The sequence below is a fragment of the Myiozetetes cayanensis genome, unplaced genomic scaffold (genome assembly GCF_022539395.1).
Source record: "Myiozetetes cayanensis isolate MyiCay16 unplaced genomic scaffold, myiCay2020 scf4, whole genome shotgun sequence".
NCBI lineage: Eukaryota > Metazoa > Chordata > Aves > Passeriformes > Tyrannidae > Myiozetetes > Myiozetetes cayanensis.
In genome coordinates this window covers 52,900,253-52,918,187 of record NW_026087631.1, presented here as the reverse complement: position 1 = coordinate 52,918,187, position 17,935 = coordinate 52,900,253, and the positions used below count along the sequence as shown (strand labels likewise).

The 17,935-nt window shown below is 34.1% G+C and overlaps 1 protein-coding gene and 1 long non-coding RNA gene across 6 annotated transcripts in view; one reads left to right on the top strand and one right to left on the bottom strand.

The window, feature by feature from the left end:
* The window catches only part of TNPO1 (transportin 1), a 70,625-nt gene extending 53,166 nt beyond the window's left edge, over nt 1-17,459 (top strand). For 3 of the 5 annotated variants that reach the window (XM_050329626.1, XM_050329623.1, XM_050329625.1), the window contains 10 exons: nt 164-271; nt 450-608; nt 702-789; nt 1,763-1,861; nt 2,082-2,177; nt 5,004-5,079; nt 5,881-5,980; nt 7,651-7,725; nt 10,331-10,473; nt 11,976-17,459. In XM_050329626.1, the coding sequence (XP_050185583.1) occupies nt 164-271; nt 450-608; nt 702-789; nt 1,763-1,861; nt 2,082-2,177; nt 5,004-5,079; nt 5,881-5,980; nt 7,651-7,725; nt 10,331-10,438 (909 nt within the window). In that variant the 3' untranslated portion in view covers nt 10,439-10,473; nt 11,976-17,459. Of the gene's footprint in view, nt 1-163; nt 272-449; nt 609-701; nt 790-1,762; nt 1,862-2,081; nt 2,178-5,003; nt 5,080-5,165; nt 5,239-5,880; nt 5,981-7,650; nt 7,726-10,330; nt 10,474-11,975 lie in introns of those variants that run through there. The other 2 variants (XR_007630585.1, XM_050329627.1) reach the window with 2 other exon arrangements.
* The window catches only part of LOC126647426 (uncharacterized), a 53,646-nt gene that overhangs the window by 27,367 nt on the left and 8,344 nt on the right, over nt 1-17,935 (bottom strand). The window contains exons 2-3 of the long non-coding RNA XR_007630596.1: nt 9,446-9,506; nt 6,062-6,169 (exon numbers count right to left, since the gene is read on the bottom strand). This is a non-coding gene — a long non-coding RNA (uncharacterized LOC126647426). The remainder of the gene's footprint in view (nt 1-6,061; nt 6,170-9,445; nt 9,507-17,935) is intronic.

Below are 17,935 nucleotides of genomic sequence, written 5' to 3'. Positions count from 1 at the left end.
CAGCTAACCAGTACTGCCTTTCTAGGTTGTGTTTACTTAATCAGTTACATGTTGATGTAAATAAAATCATAATATCTTTAAGTTACCTTTCTCGAGGAAAAGGCACTTCAGGAATGTGAGGAAAGCTGGTAATTGTTTTCTCTTTTTTTTTTTTTAATTCCAGTGCCTGTCATCAGTTGCTACCGCCTTGCAATCTGGCTTTCTTCCATACTGTGAACCTGTGTACCAGCGTTGTGTAAATCTGGTGCAGAAGACACTTGCACAAGCCATGGTATTTTACTATGACTGTTCCAATGTGACTTTGCTAAACCAATGTATTAACTGTGTAAAATTACAGGTTTGCAGGGATATTGAATATCTAAATGAACATGGAGTTTGGAAACTTTTTTTTATGCATACCCCTGAGAAAAATCTAATATAATTTGAAAATGTGTATTTATTTGTTGCAGTTGCATAATGCTCAGCCAGACCAATACGAGGCTCCAGATAAAGATTTCATGATTGTGGCTCTTGATTTACTCAGTGGTTTAGCTGAAGGACTTGGAGGCAACATTGAACAGCTAGTGGCTCGCAGCAATATCCTGACACTAATGTACCAATGCATGCAGGTGAGATGAGTCATTTACTTGATCCAAAGATTTTATTTTTTCAAAGAATCGGAAACTCTTCTAGAATTGTAATTTTTTTCTTCCTCTCTTTAGGACAAAATGCCTGAGGTACGGCAGAGTTCTTTTGCATTGTTAGGGGATCTGACAAAGGCCTGTTTTCAGCATGTTAAACCTTGCATCGGTATGTTTCTTTTAATATTAAACAACCTGTCTTACAAATTCCTGAGGTGTTAGTTTAGCCATTGTTAAGCTCCCTCCCTTTAGAGAGGAGGTGGGTTGCCTTTTCATGGTATTGTACATTGTCATTTTCCTTTATCAACAATTGTCTGTAGTCTTTTGTCCTCTGAATTGTACGTTTAGAATACATGGTCCTTTTTTTTTAAACAGTGCAAAAGTTCTTTTTTGTCCTTTATTTTTAGAGCTTTTTTTGTTCTACTAGACTCTGTTATTAAGGAAAATTATATATAATATATAAATAAAAAAAACTTGGCTAGAGGATAGGTTTCCTTTGGTTCTTTGCATTGTTTTGCGTTTCAGTAGAGAAGTAGCATCAGTTATACACTTCCTTGATATTTGCTCTATCTTCCCACAGATATAGTTAAGATGCACTTGCCAAGTGAATGCTTGAATAGGCTTGGAATTTAAAGTTTATCTGTCAGATGATATAATCACCTGTGTGACTCATTTTTTTTAAAATTTAATCAGAGCTGTGATTGCCTTCTAGTCTTCATTGTTTTATCCAGCATGGCTGAATACACAGCTATCCAGGTGATTTGAGGTTGTTCAACCATATTATAAAACTACAAATACTTGTAGCTGTGGGTTTTTTTTTTCTTCTGTTCCCCTCTCTCCCTCCACCTAAGCAAGGGAAGGAGGGAAGGAAGATTCTAGAGTTACATAAAGCCTATTAGAAAGATTTTAAAAGCATAATTTGAAAAGATTTGCATTGAACTGCTTAGGTTCTAAATTCCGGGTTAATATGATATACAGCAGAAATATAGCTCTTGTTAAATCACAAGTAACACTTTCCAAGCATTTAAAGAGGCTTACATTATCTTTTCTTAACCCCCCTTTTTTTCCCCCCCATGATCTTACATTAATGGGACAAGATGGTTGTATTGTGTGATGAGATTTTAAAATGTTGTTCTTTCTAGCTGATTTCATGCCAATTTTGGGAACCAACCTAAACCCTGAATTCATTTCTGTCTGTAACAATGCCACCTGGGCAATTGGAGAAATCTCTATCCAGATGGGTAAGATTTAATTTTTTCTTTAATCTGTGCACATTTAGCATTTTGTGTGTCTGGGCATTTTGGCTGGGTTGTTTTTTTTAGTGATTATTTCATGTTAAAATTTAAATTGCATTTGAGATCCTTGTCCTTTTTAGTAAATTCAGGGTATGCATTCTGTTTAGATTACGGATATTAATTGTTGTTTTCTTCTGAATCTTTTTTGTTGTTGTTGTTGTTTCAGGTATAGAGATGCAGCCTTATATTCCAATGGTGTTGCATCAGCTTGTAGAAATAATTAACAGACCCAACACACCAAAGACGTTGTTAGAGAATACAGGTACCCAAAAAATTAACTGTACATGGTGAAGGAAATTAGAGATTTTTTTTTAATAATCACTTTTAAAATTGCATAGGGGAACCACACCAGAACTGACTTTTTTCCTATGTATTTGGCTTTTATAAGCAAAAGCAACTCTGTTTTGCAGAAGCTCTTACAAGTCTCAGTCTTGCAGCATATCATATATCTAGATTCTAAAAGTTATTGATTTTTCCTTTTATAACATTTTTAATATCTATTTATAATCTGTTTAATTATTCTTCCAATTCTATTTATGTATTAATTATGACAAATGTATGCAGTAGCACTTAAAGACTTATTTCTCCCTGGTTTTGATATACGCGTATCCTTACGTGTGTACTGTATATACATGTCTAGTGTTGGAAAAAAATGTCATTGGCATATATAAAACAAATAATAAACTCTTTGAAGTTACAAAAAATGCAGTCTTTTATTTTAAGATAAAATTGTAATATCATACACAAAAATCTAGATCTGTGATGGCAGTTTTACCACATGTAACTGAAATTATATTATATTTAATTTCTATTACCTGTTCAATTAATAACAAATTTTTGAAAAGAATTCTAATAATGGCATGCATATTTTATGTTCTGGTCCACAGCTTTGCATTCCATATTGGGAGCAATCCCCAAGTACCTTACTGAATTCAAATTTCTGAGGCTTGTTTCTTTTGCATTTATAGAGGGCATGTTCTGGTATGACAAGCACCTTCCATACTCCAGGAAAAATTTATTGATAATTTGGTGGGGTTATGGTTTAAATTTTACTAAATGAGAATTTTATTTTTTCATCTGTTTGAAAACTGCCTTGTAAAAAAATGACAGTTTAGTTGTTATACCTGACATGATTGAAAATTATGCAAATGCAATGGTGCAGTTCTATTTTTTGAGCAAAGCAAGAGATAATTTGGAGAGAGATTTTTCATTGCATATTTTTCCTCCAATATCCTCTAAACTTAAAAGCTGCACTTTCTCTGCTCCTCAGCCCCCATTTAGTATGGAAGGTGAAGTTGAAGGAAAAATGACCTAGTTGTATGGCATATTATAGGTACTACTTTTTGAAAATGTAGTTTTGGAGCAAATACCCACTTGTTGTGAAATATACCATGGAATAGTATATCAATATAAATTTTCCTTACCCCTGCCTCTGCCCTGACTTCCTTTCTCTGCACTGATGGATGTGTAATACTTGTAACTGAGAGGCATCCAGTACTTAAATGTTTGCTTCCGTCATTGCTAAGAGAATTTTTGGAAGCATCCAAACACTTAACTTTCCTTTATTTATTTATTTATTTATTTATTTATGTATTTATTTTTTTTTTTATTATTCTCTTAATAGTTCCTTTAAATGTGGGTGGATAACTGCAAATAAATGTTGAGTGTGGTGTACTTATTATACGTTTGTTGTGGGATATTTTACTGTGTGCCACTAATATGTGCAAGAAAATTACTGGTTTTGCTGTCGCTTGCTATGTAATTAATTATGAAAACAATTATGAGAACACACTTTGACAGAGGTTACTATTCCTTGTACAGGCTGTAGCTGTAAGAATTTATGGATAAAATTGTATTTTCATTTGCAAGTGCACTGCAAGTACAATTTTATAAGATAGTAAAAAATTTTAGACACTGCATACAGAAATTGGGTAATATCAGGGCAAAACAGTATATTAACAGGGAGCTGCAGCTTTCATGGAATTAATGTGCTTCAGACTAGTATATCCTACACCAAACTTTTATTGGAGAAAGCATCATCTGCTTTATTGCATGTTTCATGAAACTGTTCACAAATGCCTGTTAATTAGAGTGTTGCATAGTATGTCCCTTGAACATAGGTTTCCTTTCTCTGCTTCATACAAATCTGCTGAATTTTAGTATTATTCATGTATTTTGCTTCCAGTAATCCTGATACATTATTCCCCACCCTCTCCTTTTTCTAAAGATTAATCTTCCGTGAGTTGAGCAAACACCATTAAAACACATTTTCATGATGATATTTTCTTTGGTCTGTCCCTCGGAACAATGAACCAAACTACCTAATCATGTGATGAAGCAATTTTGCTTTTCATGTGTTCTTATGCTTTGGTATCAGAAGTCAGATTCTTATATATCTATGAGGAAACCTTTTGTAAACAGAAGAAATACTGGGATTAAAGAATTAATTTTCTGCAGTCAGTTGCTGTGCATTAGCAACCATTTTTAATTAAATTCTGTATGAGATTATTAAGAAGATAAATATTTGGTGCTCTTTGAGAAGTGCTTTATCTATTTAGAATTTTCAGACAGACCACAGTATTTTCCATGTGAAAGTATTTATGCATGTATTTTTACTGATGGGATTTATTAAAACCTTGAATTCAAAACCTGGTAAAAAATATAGAACACTTGATACTAAAACTGAAAATGGTTAATTTTTTTTATCAAAAATATCCGTAATAGTACATTTGAATAAAAACTTTGAAATGTATGGTAGGTAAATTTACTGGAGAAGATTACTCTGAAGAGGGCAGAACGACTGCTTACATCAGAAAGCCTTTGGATTTAAAATTGTGTTTTTGGTGTTCTCTCATTTACTTCTTTTTCTTTTACCCTGGAGAGTATACCATATATGTTGCTGCCTCTTATTTAGGGGGTGGTAATAAACAGCACTGGTGAAATCTTATGTTTATTATCATACACAGATTCTGTTGGTTTCTGTTTCTGAGTTATTTGTTGTTTTTTCTTTATTTTTTCTCCTCCCCCCTCATTTGCTCATGTCTTGGTTGGCGTTTGGTGGTGTATAACCGTGATTGCGTTACCTTAGCAATAACAATTGGTCGTCTTGGTTACGTTTGTCCTCAAGAGGTGGCCCCCATGCTACAGCAGTTTATAAGACCCTGGTGTGTATTATTCAATCTTTTTTTTTTTAATTCATTTTTCTTCACTCTCTTTCTTTCTTTCCTTCTTCTCTCTATCTCACTTTTAGATATATTTTCAGTTGGTTACAAAATCTCAATCCTTAATCATTGCCAACCATGTGACTAATCTTGTCCTATCAGGTTTGTGAGTTTTTAGTAGCACCGTCATGTATTCTTTATGTTGTGGCTAATGACTAATTTATGCATGGGATAAGATTGTCACATGCTTGCTGTGTTAAAGCTTGACTATGAAAGAGCATTTTAAAATCCACCAGAATGATAATACAATGCATGCAAATACTGTAAAATTTAAACTGTGCATTATATAAAATTCAGTCTGAGGCTTGAAATGCTGTAAGGAATATATATATGTTTATAGATTTGTTACGTATAAAATAGCTTGCTTGCTGCTGTAAAAGTTAAATAACTGTTCTGTAAGTGGTATCTGACATAATTCATACTGTGATAATATTTTATGTTCCGCTTCTAATAACGATAGTTTCTATAAATATTTCAGATACATGTTTCTTTTGTATTTAATGGAATACAGGTCACACTTTCTAACTGTATATAGTGTAACAGAAAAAAACAGATTCTGGAGGTGAAGCCTAATGGGATTATGCTAGTAAAAACTACATGCAAGAAGTGTTTTTCTCAGTGTTCAAAATTGTGTTTCAGATCATCTTATCAGTGTGACTTATTCCATCAGATACTGTCATCTAGTTCTGACTTGATTGAAGAAAAGTAATAGAGTTAGCTAAGTTTTGCTCTCCAAATTGTTAGGTGCACCTCTCTGAGAAATATAAGAGACAACGAGGAAAAGGATTCAGCGTTCCGTGGCATATGTACCATGATTACAGTCAACCCCAGTGGAGTAGTCCAAGTAAGATACACTAATAGATACCAACTTCTTTACCCATGTGGAATTTAATTAAAGCTGTATATGGAGTATGAAAAAGTTTACCTTGATGTGATTCCCTGCAGTACATGATGTAGCTTTATTTTGAGGTCAAGGAGGCCAAAATGTTCATATTGTGAATGATATGTATCATGACACTTCAGTAATTATTATCTGAAAAGGAAAGGAGGAGAGTATTGTTAAAATCAGTTTTTTGTCTTTTCCTTGCAACGAATATATAAATAATGAACTTTGATTAAAATAACTGTATTTTGATACTTCTGTCAGATTGTGTCAGGATCTGTATGCAAATATAAGGTAAAAGTTGACAATCTGAAACGTATTTTCTAGATGCAAGCTAGGCTTTTAAAACAAGAAACAGAAAAAAACAGTAACCATTCTTAAAACTTGGGTAGAGAAGATTCTGTTTCAGCTTTGGATATAATACTTAAGTAGTCAATGTGACAATGAACATGCATATGTTTAAATTGAATGGTACAAGGGAAGAATACAATATGACTTGATATTTAGTCTCTACACCTCTAAAGTAAAGCTGGATCAATGTAATATTTTCTAAGAGGAAAATGAAACTGATTTTTCCCTCTCCTCTGCCTGGAGTTCTTCTTCCTGAAACACAAGAATTGAGCCTGTACGTTGTTTTGAAATTTTCAGTTCATTTCACTAATGCCTTATTCGGTACTTGGAGCCCCTGGTGGTCTAGTGGTAAAGGCGCTGCGCTATCACCGCGGAGACCCGGGTTCGATTCCCGGCCAGGTGGAGCTCGTTAGCCTTAAAGGCAACCCACCTACGTCCTAAGGACCTCGCTGCCACCGTCCAAGCTCGCTTGGCCCCGGCAGATGAACCTTAGGATTAAAGGGTGGGCTCAGTTCCGCGCACACTGTGTCTCACCTAAAAAATCCAATGCGCAGGCTGGAAGGTGTAAAGACCTTCCCCGGATCTTCGCTCGCGAAGACTGGCCATTATTATTCGGTACTTAACATTTTACTCTTCTGCTGTCTCTTTGTTCATTCATGTAGCTTAAGAGGAGGGAATAATTCAGGACACATTTCATTAGCCCATCTCTCCTCTGGAGATATCCTCAATTCCTACTGAAATCATGTGCATTGTTAACATAATTATTAAAGACTAATGTTTTGCTGGTGTAGGAGGAGGTAATGCATGACAGCAGATGAAATAAGTATAGGGATTTTGGGGTGGCTTTAGTTTTGAACCTGTATGATGAATACTCTATGTGTCCCAGAATAAAACTTCTGGCCCTGCTTAAAGAAATATGACAGCTTTTTTCCCTAGCTGGGAATATGTGAGTGTGCATTTGTTCCTTCTTACTAAGGTGATTAGTTCTTGCATTTGTATGTGTACTGAAAGAAATAATGTTAGGCTAGTGTGGTGTAGGAGGGGAGAGTTGGGGGTTTTAACTGTGGTTTTAATTAAGACACTCAGCGATTTCTATTTCTGAACACTTACGCATACAAGAACATAGCATTGTCTGAATTCAGTGGAAAATAAATAAATAAAAGCAAAAGCAGTTGTGAATTGGGATCAAAACCATGTACAGTTGACAGAGTAAACATCAAACATTGTTTTCAGATGTATAAATTGAGGTTGCTAACCTATGTGATTGTTTAATCTTATAGGACTTTATTTTTTTTTGTGATGCTGTTGCATCATGGATTAGTCCAAAAGATGATCTTCGAGACATGTTCTGTAAGGTAAGGTTTCTAATATAACAGTATATTCTAATGGTGGTTGTTTTGCATCCTCTGGTTTGTTTTTTTGCAATTACTGTGTTTGTGGTCATAGAGGTTTCTCTACCCCCTGTGGTCATGCAAGGTCATAAATTTACAGACAAAACGACATGAAAATCCTGAATATTTTTTTTAGCCTATATTTTCTTATATGCATTTGGGTTATTCCAAACTTTTTTAAAATGGAGAAGTTCAGTTGAGATGTTATTTGAAAGGGTAATCATCCTCAAACAGCTTTTCATAATGTCCTGCATTTGGAAGACCAAGGGGTTCTAAATTACATTTAAGACCTTTTTTTCCTAGAAAATGAGATTTTTATGGTTCAAGACTACTTTTTGACACAAAGATGCCTACTTTATTTTGAAAAAATATGTAGAAAATTTTGAATTAAAAATATCCCAGTGGTATTCTATTTGATGCTCCTAATTTTGCTGAAAATAAGGGATTGCTTAATCCTTCTCAGAATACCTCTTAGGTGAGCAAGTTTTAAGAAACTAACATACAGTTATACCTAAGAATGCATCCCTATTGAGAAAATGTCAACAGAATTTGAGCAAAAGAACTGTTTTCCTTGTATTTAATAAGGAAAAAAACCCCCAAAACTAAAAAATGAATCAACGAACCAAAAAGTAAAGCAAAAAAAAACCCCACTAAACTACAAGACCACCACCACCAGAATGTGATATATTGTATTTTCGCACTAATGTCTTACATTAAAAAAAAGAGAGAGAAAAAAAGTTGTTCCCTTCACAAGTTCTTAAGTGAAATCTCGATTTTTAGGAAGTTCTATGTCAAAAGAGAAGTTCATGATACTCTTATAGAAAAAATGGAGCATATTCCTAAGTACTTACTAGGATCATGGGTCAGTATTGGCACTTCTTCATTTAATGCCATTTGTGAGCATGAAAACAGAAGCTAGAACTTTTCTATCCCATCTTTAAGAGCAGAGACAGAAATCTCACTGTCTTAGTTAGCCTCTCAGATAACCGGTCTCCTTCCAAGGAACATTAAATCTAGAAAATGCATCAGCAGAAGGAAACATCAAATACAAGTGAAAAGGAAGTCCAGGATACAGCCTATGATGATTGCCCAAAGCAGTCTCAGTGTGAGTTTCTGTACCAGTCCTTCAGCATCGAATACTTGCTGCAGTAAGTTAGGCTCCTCTTTTTCAGATTCTTTCCAAGTTATCCATGTAGGACCCATGGCATTCAAACTAGACACAGTGGTTCTTGATCACTTGACTTTTTAAAACAAGCAATTTTAATGTATTTCTGTGCTTTTTGCCTTGCAGGAAAGGAGACAAAGCTTTCTTCAGTGATGTCATTCAGGGGTTTTAGATTACTTCTTCATGAATACTTGAGTGCTGTAGTCGAGTTAGATGTTTTTCCAATAATAATTATGAGTTTCAGGAACAATGGAAAGAAATTTGATTGTCCAGTGTTTCTTTTTTTGTGTTATTCTTCACCACTGGAACTGGGAGAAAAATACCACTGTCAAGAGCATGGATAGATGAGCTACCAGTATTGAAATCTGACACATAACCTGTTGTCATACCTGAGCATTCTTAGATTTTCAGTAGTTGCTTGGCAGCTGCCTAATGTGACTCTTAGAGTTAGGAACCTGCTTGTGGAAGGGAGAAAAGCAGTAAGTTAACTAGTTGCACTGTCATGTCATTAGCACGTACCTTTGACATTGCAGTTTCTCTGAGAATGTGTTCAGGCAGACTGTTCCACAACTCAGTTTCACTGAATGTAAAAAAGAAAATCAAAACTTTAGGCTCTCTTTGCATAATTTTCTATGAGGAAAAGCAATTTCATCTGCTTCTGTCCTTTCTAATGTTCACCTTTTACTTGCTGTTTTAAGAGCTAACATACTAAAACCTTTCAGATAGTATAATTTAATTTAATGGTTTTCAGTTAATTTATTACATCAGAAGGTCTAGACTGAAACTTGTAGGTTATTGTTTTTCATCTTTCACTGGCTTTTGATTACCATTGAGTGTGGATTCCTGTACTTGCAAAACAAAAAAGATTTCAAGAGCTTCCTTTTTAGTGACAGTTGGTCTTATAGGTTCCATGCAAAAAACAGCTCTCACAGGTTTTATTTTTGTGCTAGGAATGGACAGATATTCACAGATATTCATTCTATAAGTGTTGGCTGTGGTTTTGGCTCAGATTTCTTTCCATAACATACTACACATTTAAAAAAGAAATGTGAACACAGTAGTCTTAACATGTATGATCTATGTCAATAGAGTGACTGACTGACTGGATGAATGATATATTGAAAAAATTATAAATAGACATTCTGAAATGGCCTAACTCTACGTTACCCATTAAAATACTTATAAATAGGTATACACACTAGTTTGTGGGGATAGCTATATTCTGTATGTCACCTTTAAAAGAAAAAACACATTAAGAAAGACAATACTTCCTTCCTGTGTTTCTTAATAGCATTTCAGTATGAAATCAGAGAATTCATATTGCCAGATGTACAACTCAGCACATGAGGCTAGTAAATAATATATCCTCAGTACTTGTCTTGACTTTTCCCCTCTCATTTGTAGATTCTTCATGGATTTAAAAATCAAGTTGGGGATGAAAATTGGAGACGTTTCTCTGACCAGTTTCCCCTTCCCTTAAAAGAGCGCCTTGCAGCTTACTATGGAGTTTAATCTCATGCACTGTAGCTGCAGTCCCATAATTAGAGGTAAGCACAGAAATCTTTCTTGGTAAACAGATCTGTATAACCAACTTCCACCCTGTTTGCAGTATATGAAATATAATTAATTCATCAGTCTAGAATTGTTCAGATACACCAGAGGAAATATCTTTCCTTCCTATATAGAGGAAAAAAAGAAGGTATGATAGCTACCTAAATAATGGAGGCTGTACCAAAAGCAGCTGACTTTTTTTATTGTCACAGAGAGACAAAGAAAGAAAAAGTGAGTGTATCATACACATATTAGTTTATCGAGATAAAGCTGCAAGTGTCAGTATAACAAAGTGCTGGTTCAAGTTTAATAATCCAAGTGATGAATATGATCCTGAAGTTATCATACTAAAGACACAGGCTCCCTTACATGTTATGAATTAAGAGGTGGCAGATGTAGTCTAAGCAGGAATATTCCTGTAGGATAGAAAGCAAGTTTGTTAACGCACTGGAGCTATGAGAAGTCCAGTATACTCTGAACTACATCCTAAAGGCTCTTAGCGCTGAATAAAGGACATTATGCTAATGTGTAACTACTGTAACTGTAAAGCATGATGTTTTGGGTAGGCTGATGTGTTTATTATTGCCATGTTCCAGTTTTGTGCACCAATTCAAAATTGTTAGGCAATTCTCTGTAGAGAATGATTCAATTTCAACAAAGAAAGTGTGTTTTAGAATAGCTGTATAATTGTACCACCATGCTTTGTATGCTGTCTGTGCATGATGTATTAAGCAAATTTCCCATGTGTAAAGTAGTGTGATACTGGGAAGAGATTATTATATTACCCAAAAAAAGAGCGTGAATTAAGTTGATTCATTTAGTCTTTATATAACTATTTGATACTTCTAGTAGAATTTTTGCACTGAAATTATGGGAGTGAGTCATGCAGCATTTTTGGAATGGATAACTATTTAGAAGTCAGCCTAAGCTTTTTCAGTCACTGACATAAGAAATCCTGTTTGAATTACATGTTTGATTCAAACAGTGGATTAAAAATAAACCAATTTCAAACATTTACATATTTATTATCAATGAGGGTGTTTTCTCCTCCTATTGAAAAGGAAGCCAAAGTGATAAAATCCAGTATTATCCTCAGTTTGAACTGAGAAGCAATCTTGTTTAATCCACCCGAAAGGGAAGCTGTTAGGTCAGTAGCAATGTGTTTAATATTCTTTCTCAATGTCATAACTACCTCATAAGTTTGTGCTAAAAAATCAAAAAGCTGGTTAAAATATATAGGACTGCTTTTATCTTAAATCTAAGTTTAGCACAGTAGTGGAACTGTCAGCATAGCATACATTGTTGTTTCATGCATAATAATTTTATCTTACATAAATGGGCTGCTTTCTTAACAGACTTAAAAGGGAAAATCTAGGCATAAATTCATTTTTAAGTTAACAGTTGGCATTTAGTGCTTGAAAAAGGCTCTTTGTTTATGCACCTGTCTGTCAAAGGGTCAAGGTAAGATTTAATTTACCTTTATCTTTTCCTTCTACAGGTCCTTCAGTCTGGGAGACTATGAGGGAGCCTCTGCACCCAGGGAAAATGTTACCCTTTACTGGGGGGAAGGGTAAACCAGTAGGGAATACAGTACAATCCCAACCCTACTGGGAGGGGTGGGAGGGAGGTGTTGCCGTCACTGTATTAAGTCGATGTTGGGAAATGTTTTAACATCTGGAGCCTTTGTGGGTGGAAATCTGTCTCCTATTACACCTCTGCACTGGATGTGAAGAAGAAAAAAAAAAGAATCTAGTCACAAAACAGCACATTCTGGAATATTGTGGGGATTTGTACCAAAATAAGAAACCATATAATTGAACCATAGGGATACGTAAAGAGGAAAAATATTTTGCGCACAATAAAGGAAACCTAAGAATGGGGGTCACAAACAGTAAAAGGCTTTCTTTTTTGTTTTCTGTTTTTTTAAGTAAGGGTTTTCTACATTATTTCATCCTGCTTGAGGGGATTACTAGGTATTTGCATGTTAATGAACTACGCAAACGAAGTTAGTACAGTTAAAATGCAGCTTGTGTCTGTATTAGAAACAGGCACTTGCAGTGTACAGCATAGAAACCCCATCGTAAAATAATAAAGGTTAACTTGGACAAAATGAAGTAACTGCAAGCTGCCAAATAAGTCACTCCTTTCATTTTTTGGGGTAAGGGGAAGGACACTGCAAAGGAAAGATTGACATCTTAATTTTTACATTAAGGAAAACAACCAAGGTAGTGGATATGATTTTATTATTGTACTTTCTTAGCTTTAATTTTTAGAGTAAGGCATTATTCTTAACTTGCAGTTTAAGGTTCAGGCATGTGTTCTGGCTCATAGTGATCAGAAGTAATTTTAATTAGTGGGAAAGTAGCATGCTTGCATCACATAGAGTGAAATTGGTATACATTTACCTATGTTGCGCCAGTTTTGTGTTGCAGTTTACCAATTCAATATAGCCCTGCATTTAAAATTCCTTTCTAAGATTCTGTGGAATTTATTTTTATTAAGAATATAGATATAAAGTACTGTAGTTAACGTTAAATTAGGCCTTGAAATACCTTTCTAGGATCTGTTAAGAATAAGATTGATATTGTATTGTGTGTAACCTGCACAATGTGGAAAGCCGATATAGCTGTGCAAAATATTTGCCTCTGTGCTGTCAGTGTGATGTGCTTTCTGCATGGTTATATCCTAGTGATTTTATCAGAATCTCTAAAATGAGTTACATGATAAGACCCGTTAAAGGCTGCATAAATGTTAGTTGGCACGTAAAGACAATTGTAGAAGTTGATGACAAGATTGCTACATTTGTGTTTATTCCCACTCAACGTATTACCTTCTACACTTTTCTTTTTGTTCAAAGCATGATCTTAAAAGAGATGTTTAAGTTAATGGATGTAATGCAGGGTATCTACACTGTATTGGCGCATGTTGGTGGCCCTTTGTGATATAGTTAAATGCACAAGGGTGCAAGTTTAAAGCTAGAGAGTGAAAGTTGGTTTGGATCCTCTTCATTTCATTTGTTTAGCTTTTCTGTTGTGTTTTTTTTTCTCTACTTACATGTATTCCTGTGAATAAATCCTTGTTAAGTTAACCCTTTACTTTTCCTTCCATGTGTATTTTCTTATGTACTGTGAATGTGAAATCCTAACTGGTACACTTGATCTTGTGTCCATCTGAAAGTGGCAAGTCTTTAATAATTTAGATTGCCTAAAGAGTATCCCATGATGATAAAGGAAAATGGAGAGATTTTTAACTCTGCTGGTCAGAGGTGAAGCCACACCTTTCCATTTTTCAAGTGCTGCATTATTAATCTGCAAAACAAAATTAAGCCATAACAGCCTTTTTGTAGATTTAGTTTCTCACCTTTGCATCGCAGAATTGATACTGGATAACAAGTTTTTGGGTTTGTTTTTTTTGTTTGTTTCTTTTTGGGTCCCCCCCCCCCTTTTTTGTGTGTGTGTGGTTTTTTTTCTTTCCTTTTTTTTTTTTTTGTTTTGGGGATTTTTTTGTGTGTGTGGTTTTTTTTGTTTTGTTTTGTTTTTAAGAACTTGCTCTTCTTTGCATGGTTCTGTTCTTTGACTGTTGAATGATTTAGCCATTGCACTGAAGTTTGAGCTGTGTGAGTGTGTAAAAATGCTGTTTAAACAACTTAGATTGTTTTTTTAATGCATGATCACATGCATGTTTTATGTCCCCCACACACACTTTTTTTTTTGGCTTTGCAAATTTTAGTGGATTATGCCTGAAGAATAGTTTGGACATCTACTGTATGAAGTGCATTCGATAATGCCAGTACATAGTATTTATTCAATTTGATCAAAATTGCATGTGATAGCTTGCTTTCAAATTACATTACTCTGGTAGCAAACACAAAATTCCTTCTCAGAGTTAATAACTCTGAAGTAAATTAGTTACTAGCCACTAAAAAACACTTTAAAAACAAATTTTGAAAGGGAAAAAACCCCCCAGCCTTTAGCAAGGTGGGATGTTATTTTAGAGCCAAATTTGCTTTAATGTTAAGTGTGTTTGAACTTTAAGGAAGAGTTTCAGAGAAATGACACTAAAGAGTTTGTAGAATAGAAAGCCTACCCAAATAATATGGTAGCTTAACAGTTAGAATCTGACTTTAACTAAACTTCTTAAATTTCAGAAAGCCCCTTTAACCAAATAAAACCACTCCACCTCACCTTGGATTAGCTTAGGATGCCACTTTTGTGCATACGTGTTTTAATAGGTATTTGTACAGATGTGAAATGATCTGATATGACAGCAAGGAAAATAATTAATTGTGGCAGAAACAAACAGTACTGACAAAATAGTCTTTTGTATCAGTAAGTTCCTGTGGTATATTTTAAAGCAAATAAACCATATTCCTAATGCATAATAAAGTACAAAGATTTGCAGAAGCCATTTAGGGTGTAATGTGAGGTAAGAAAAGTTCTGAAACAGCATTAATATTTAAAATTGAACTATTGCATCATGGGATATACAAAAAGCATCTTAATTCTTGTGGTGTAGTCTTGACAGTTCTTGAACGTTGACTGAATGTCTATACTGGTAGAATTGTGAGTTTGTCTTTGTTACATTCCAGTGTTTCTGCCTCTTGGCATGCTAAAAGCACGGCTTACTTCATTTGCTCCTTACACACTGAATAAAGTGCTGTTAGTGTGCTAAACTACAGAAATAGCCGCTGCTAAGTAATGGTGTAGATTTTCTACTTGAATATTTTTGTTGTAGGAACCTCAGGAGGTCAGTGTTTACTGTTTTTATATATGCCTTTTTCCTGTTTTGAGTTTCCCTTTTTGAAGGATTCTGAGAGTGAACAAAAGCTGCTGATCAACCTAAGTTGGTAACAGAAAGTGTATTTAAAATCCTTATAAATGCATCTTTTTGGCAGTTCTAAATTGCTGTTAAATTAGTCTTAAATGAAGTTCAATATTAAGTTTTTTTCATAACACATTCAGGAAACCACTCATTTCATTTAGGGAAAAATATTAGGCTAGTTCATTATTTTAACCAGTGCAAGCAAGAATAATCAATTTTGTATTTTTTTTTTCCAAAGCTTGATTATTTTCTAAATCAGTGAATATGTATATATTTAAATTGTAAGAAGCTAATTCTTACACTTTGGTTTATTGCTCCTTGAAGCTTGTACTCAAAAGGTCACTTTTAGAAGAATGGGTTAAAATTTGTAATCATGATAATTTTTAAAAGTTATGAAGTAGCATAAGTTTTGTAATTAACAATATTGATACACACTGTGATTTTTTTTCATTAGAACTTTTATGTTAGCATCAATCTTAATTACTTAAACTGCATATATTGTATAATAGTAAAATGTATATTTTAAAAATTCAAGTGGCTTTCCTCAAGCAAAACTCATTGCTACTCAGAAATATTCAAATACTAGCTTTATCTCAGGTGAATACTCTTGTACCCTTTTTGTTCAGAACACATGGTAATAAAAATGTGTCATAATTTTATCAGTTTACGTATTTCATTTAGGCAGCTCCTCTTGTCTTAAACTTACTCTAAATTAACCTACTGTGGGACAATAATTACTTTTGCTTCACCTGTATTATTCATATTGAATGTATTAACAGACAAGGTGCAAAAACATTCTTCCCTTGAGGAGAATGCATCCATATTCAAACAACTGAAATATTTCTTAAAAAAATGCTTTAAATGCAACATTAAATTGGTAATCTTTTGTTTCAGATTTTGTCAAGGAAAGAAATAACACTAACTGCTTCCATACTGTCTCTTTCCTGAGGATGACAAATGCATAAACCTTTTATATAGGGTCTAAAGAGTGACTTTTTATCTTAGATAAAGATTAAGCTCTACAATGAAATGGCAGAACATCCTGCACCTCTCTCAGATAGATGCTGATGTAGTTTGCACACATATTTGTTATATATTACATAACCTCACCTTGAATAAATAAAGCTTGATCAGTAGCTGTGTATTTCACTCACCTATGCATTCTCCAGGATGACTTGCATCCATCAGTCTTCTAGGTATTCTTCTCCGATAGAAACTGGGTTTTGTCTGCCACTGATGCTTGCTCTTTGCACTTAATGGGTGGAGCAAGACAGTTTTAGTTTATTATTTTGAATGGGGAACTGAGGCAAGTACTTTGCTTGCCTTGTATATTCTGCTAAAATAGTGATACTCACTCACTTGAATGTACTTACATGAGGGAAGTTTGAAATGGCTCTATAAGATAAATCCCTGTGTGGTGTTACAGTATGCTTTAAGTAAGCCAAATCCACATCTGAAAGAATTCAGCACTTACAGTATAGTATATTTTTTCCTATAAACTAGTTCTGTTGTACTACTTTTGGGTTAGGTATCTCTTTCCTTACTTTGCGTGAGCAACTAAATAGGAAGGCTTGGGTGTTTTTTGTGAGGACAGCAATGAGAAAAAAAGGTTTGGTATAAGGAGGTTTATTTGGCCATTGAAATCTGCAGTGTATTATTTTTCATGGAAAGAGAGAGGTAATTGCGTTGTACATTGACTTAATAATACTAGACACTTCTAAAATTTTAAAAATTTAAAATTTTAAATTGGATGAAGTACACAATATAGTTTTAAAGAAAGATGACTGGATCTTTCTGCTGACAACTTAGGTTGTATAAGTTTTGCTTGAAAGCTTTAAATCTGATGTTTCTGTATCTGCCACAATGTTGGAATGTTTCCTTCAAACATATCCTCCTGCAACCTCTCAAACTGTACTAAATTGAGTGATATTTCTTGAAGTCTGCCTATGTGCTAACAGAACTTCATTTTAAATAGAATATGGTTTTAATTTTTGATAAGCTGCTGAATTTTAAAGAGTTTTTGGGGCCACCAAATATTTTGGATCATGCAGAGAATATATATTGTACTGTAGTAATTTTGTATTTACATTTGTATGATGTGACATAATAGATGTGAATGTTAATCACTGCTTGACTATGTTAATAAAGTTGTTTAAATATAGATGTCGCATTCCAATTTTTAATGAATGATTAAATTTATTGTTCAACTATGTTTTGCCTGACCTGGTAGTGCACTCTTCTGATTCACACATGAAAGTACTAGGGTTTATGGAACAAGGATTTTCATTTTATATGAAAGAAAATAATCTTTAAATTAGTTTAGTTTAGATGCTTCATGCTACTTGAGGGCAGATAAATGTAGAAAAAAGGAGGTGTAGGTGACTTGAAATTAGAGCCTGTTGGATGATACCTGGTAACTACTTCTGAGAAATGTTACATTTGACTACTTTTTTTTGAAATAGTTGATACTTGCTAAGTTTCCAAATGGAAAAGGGAAAAAAAATTGTTTTCATTCTGTGTTCTAACAGTAATGTGAATCATAAAAAAATGAGTAAACTAGAAATAAATTCAAGCTATTCAAGACCTTGAACCAGAATTTATGCTGGTCTTAGTCTAATTTTATCTAGCTTTCATGGG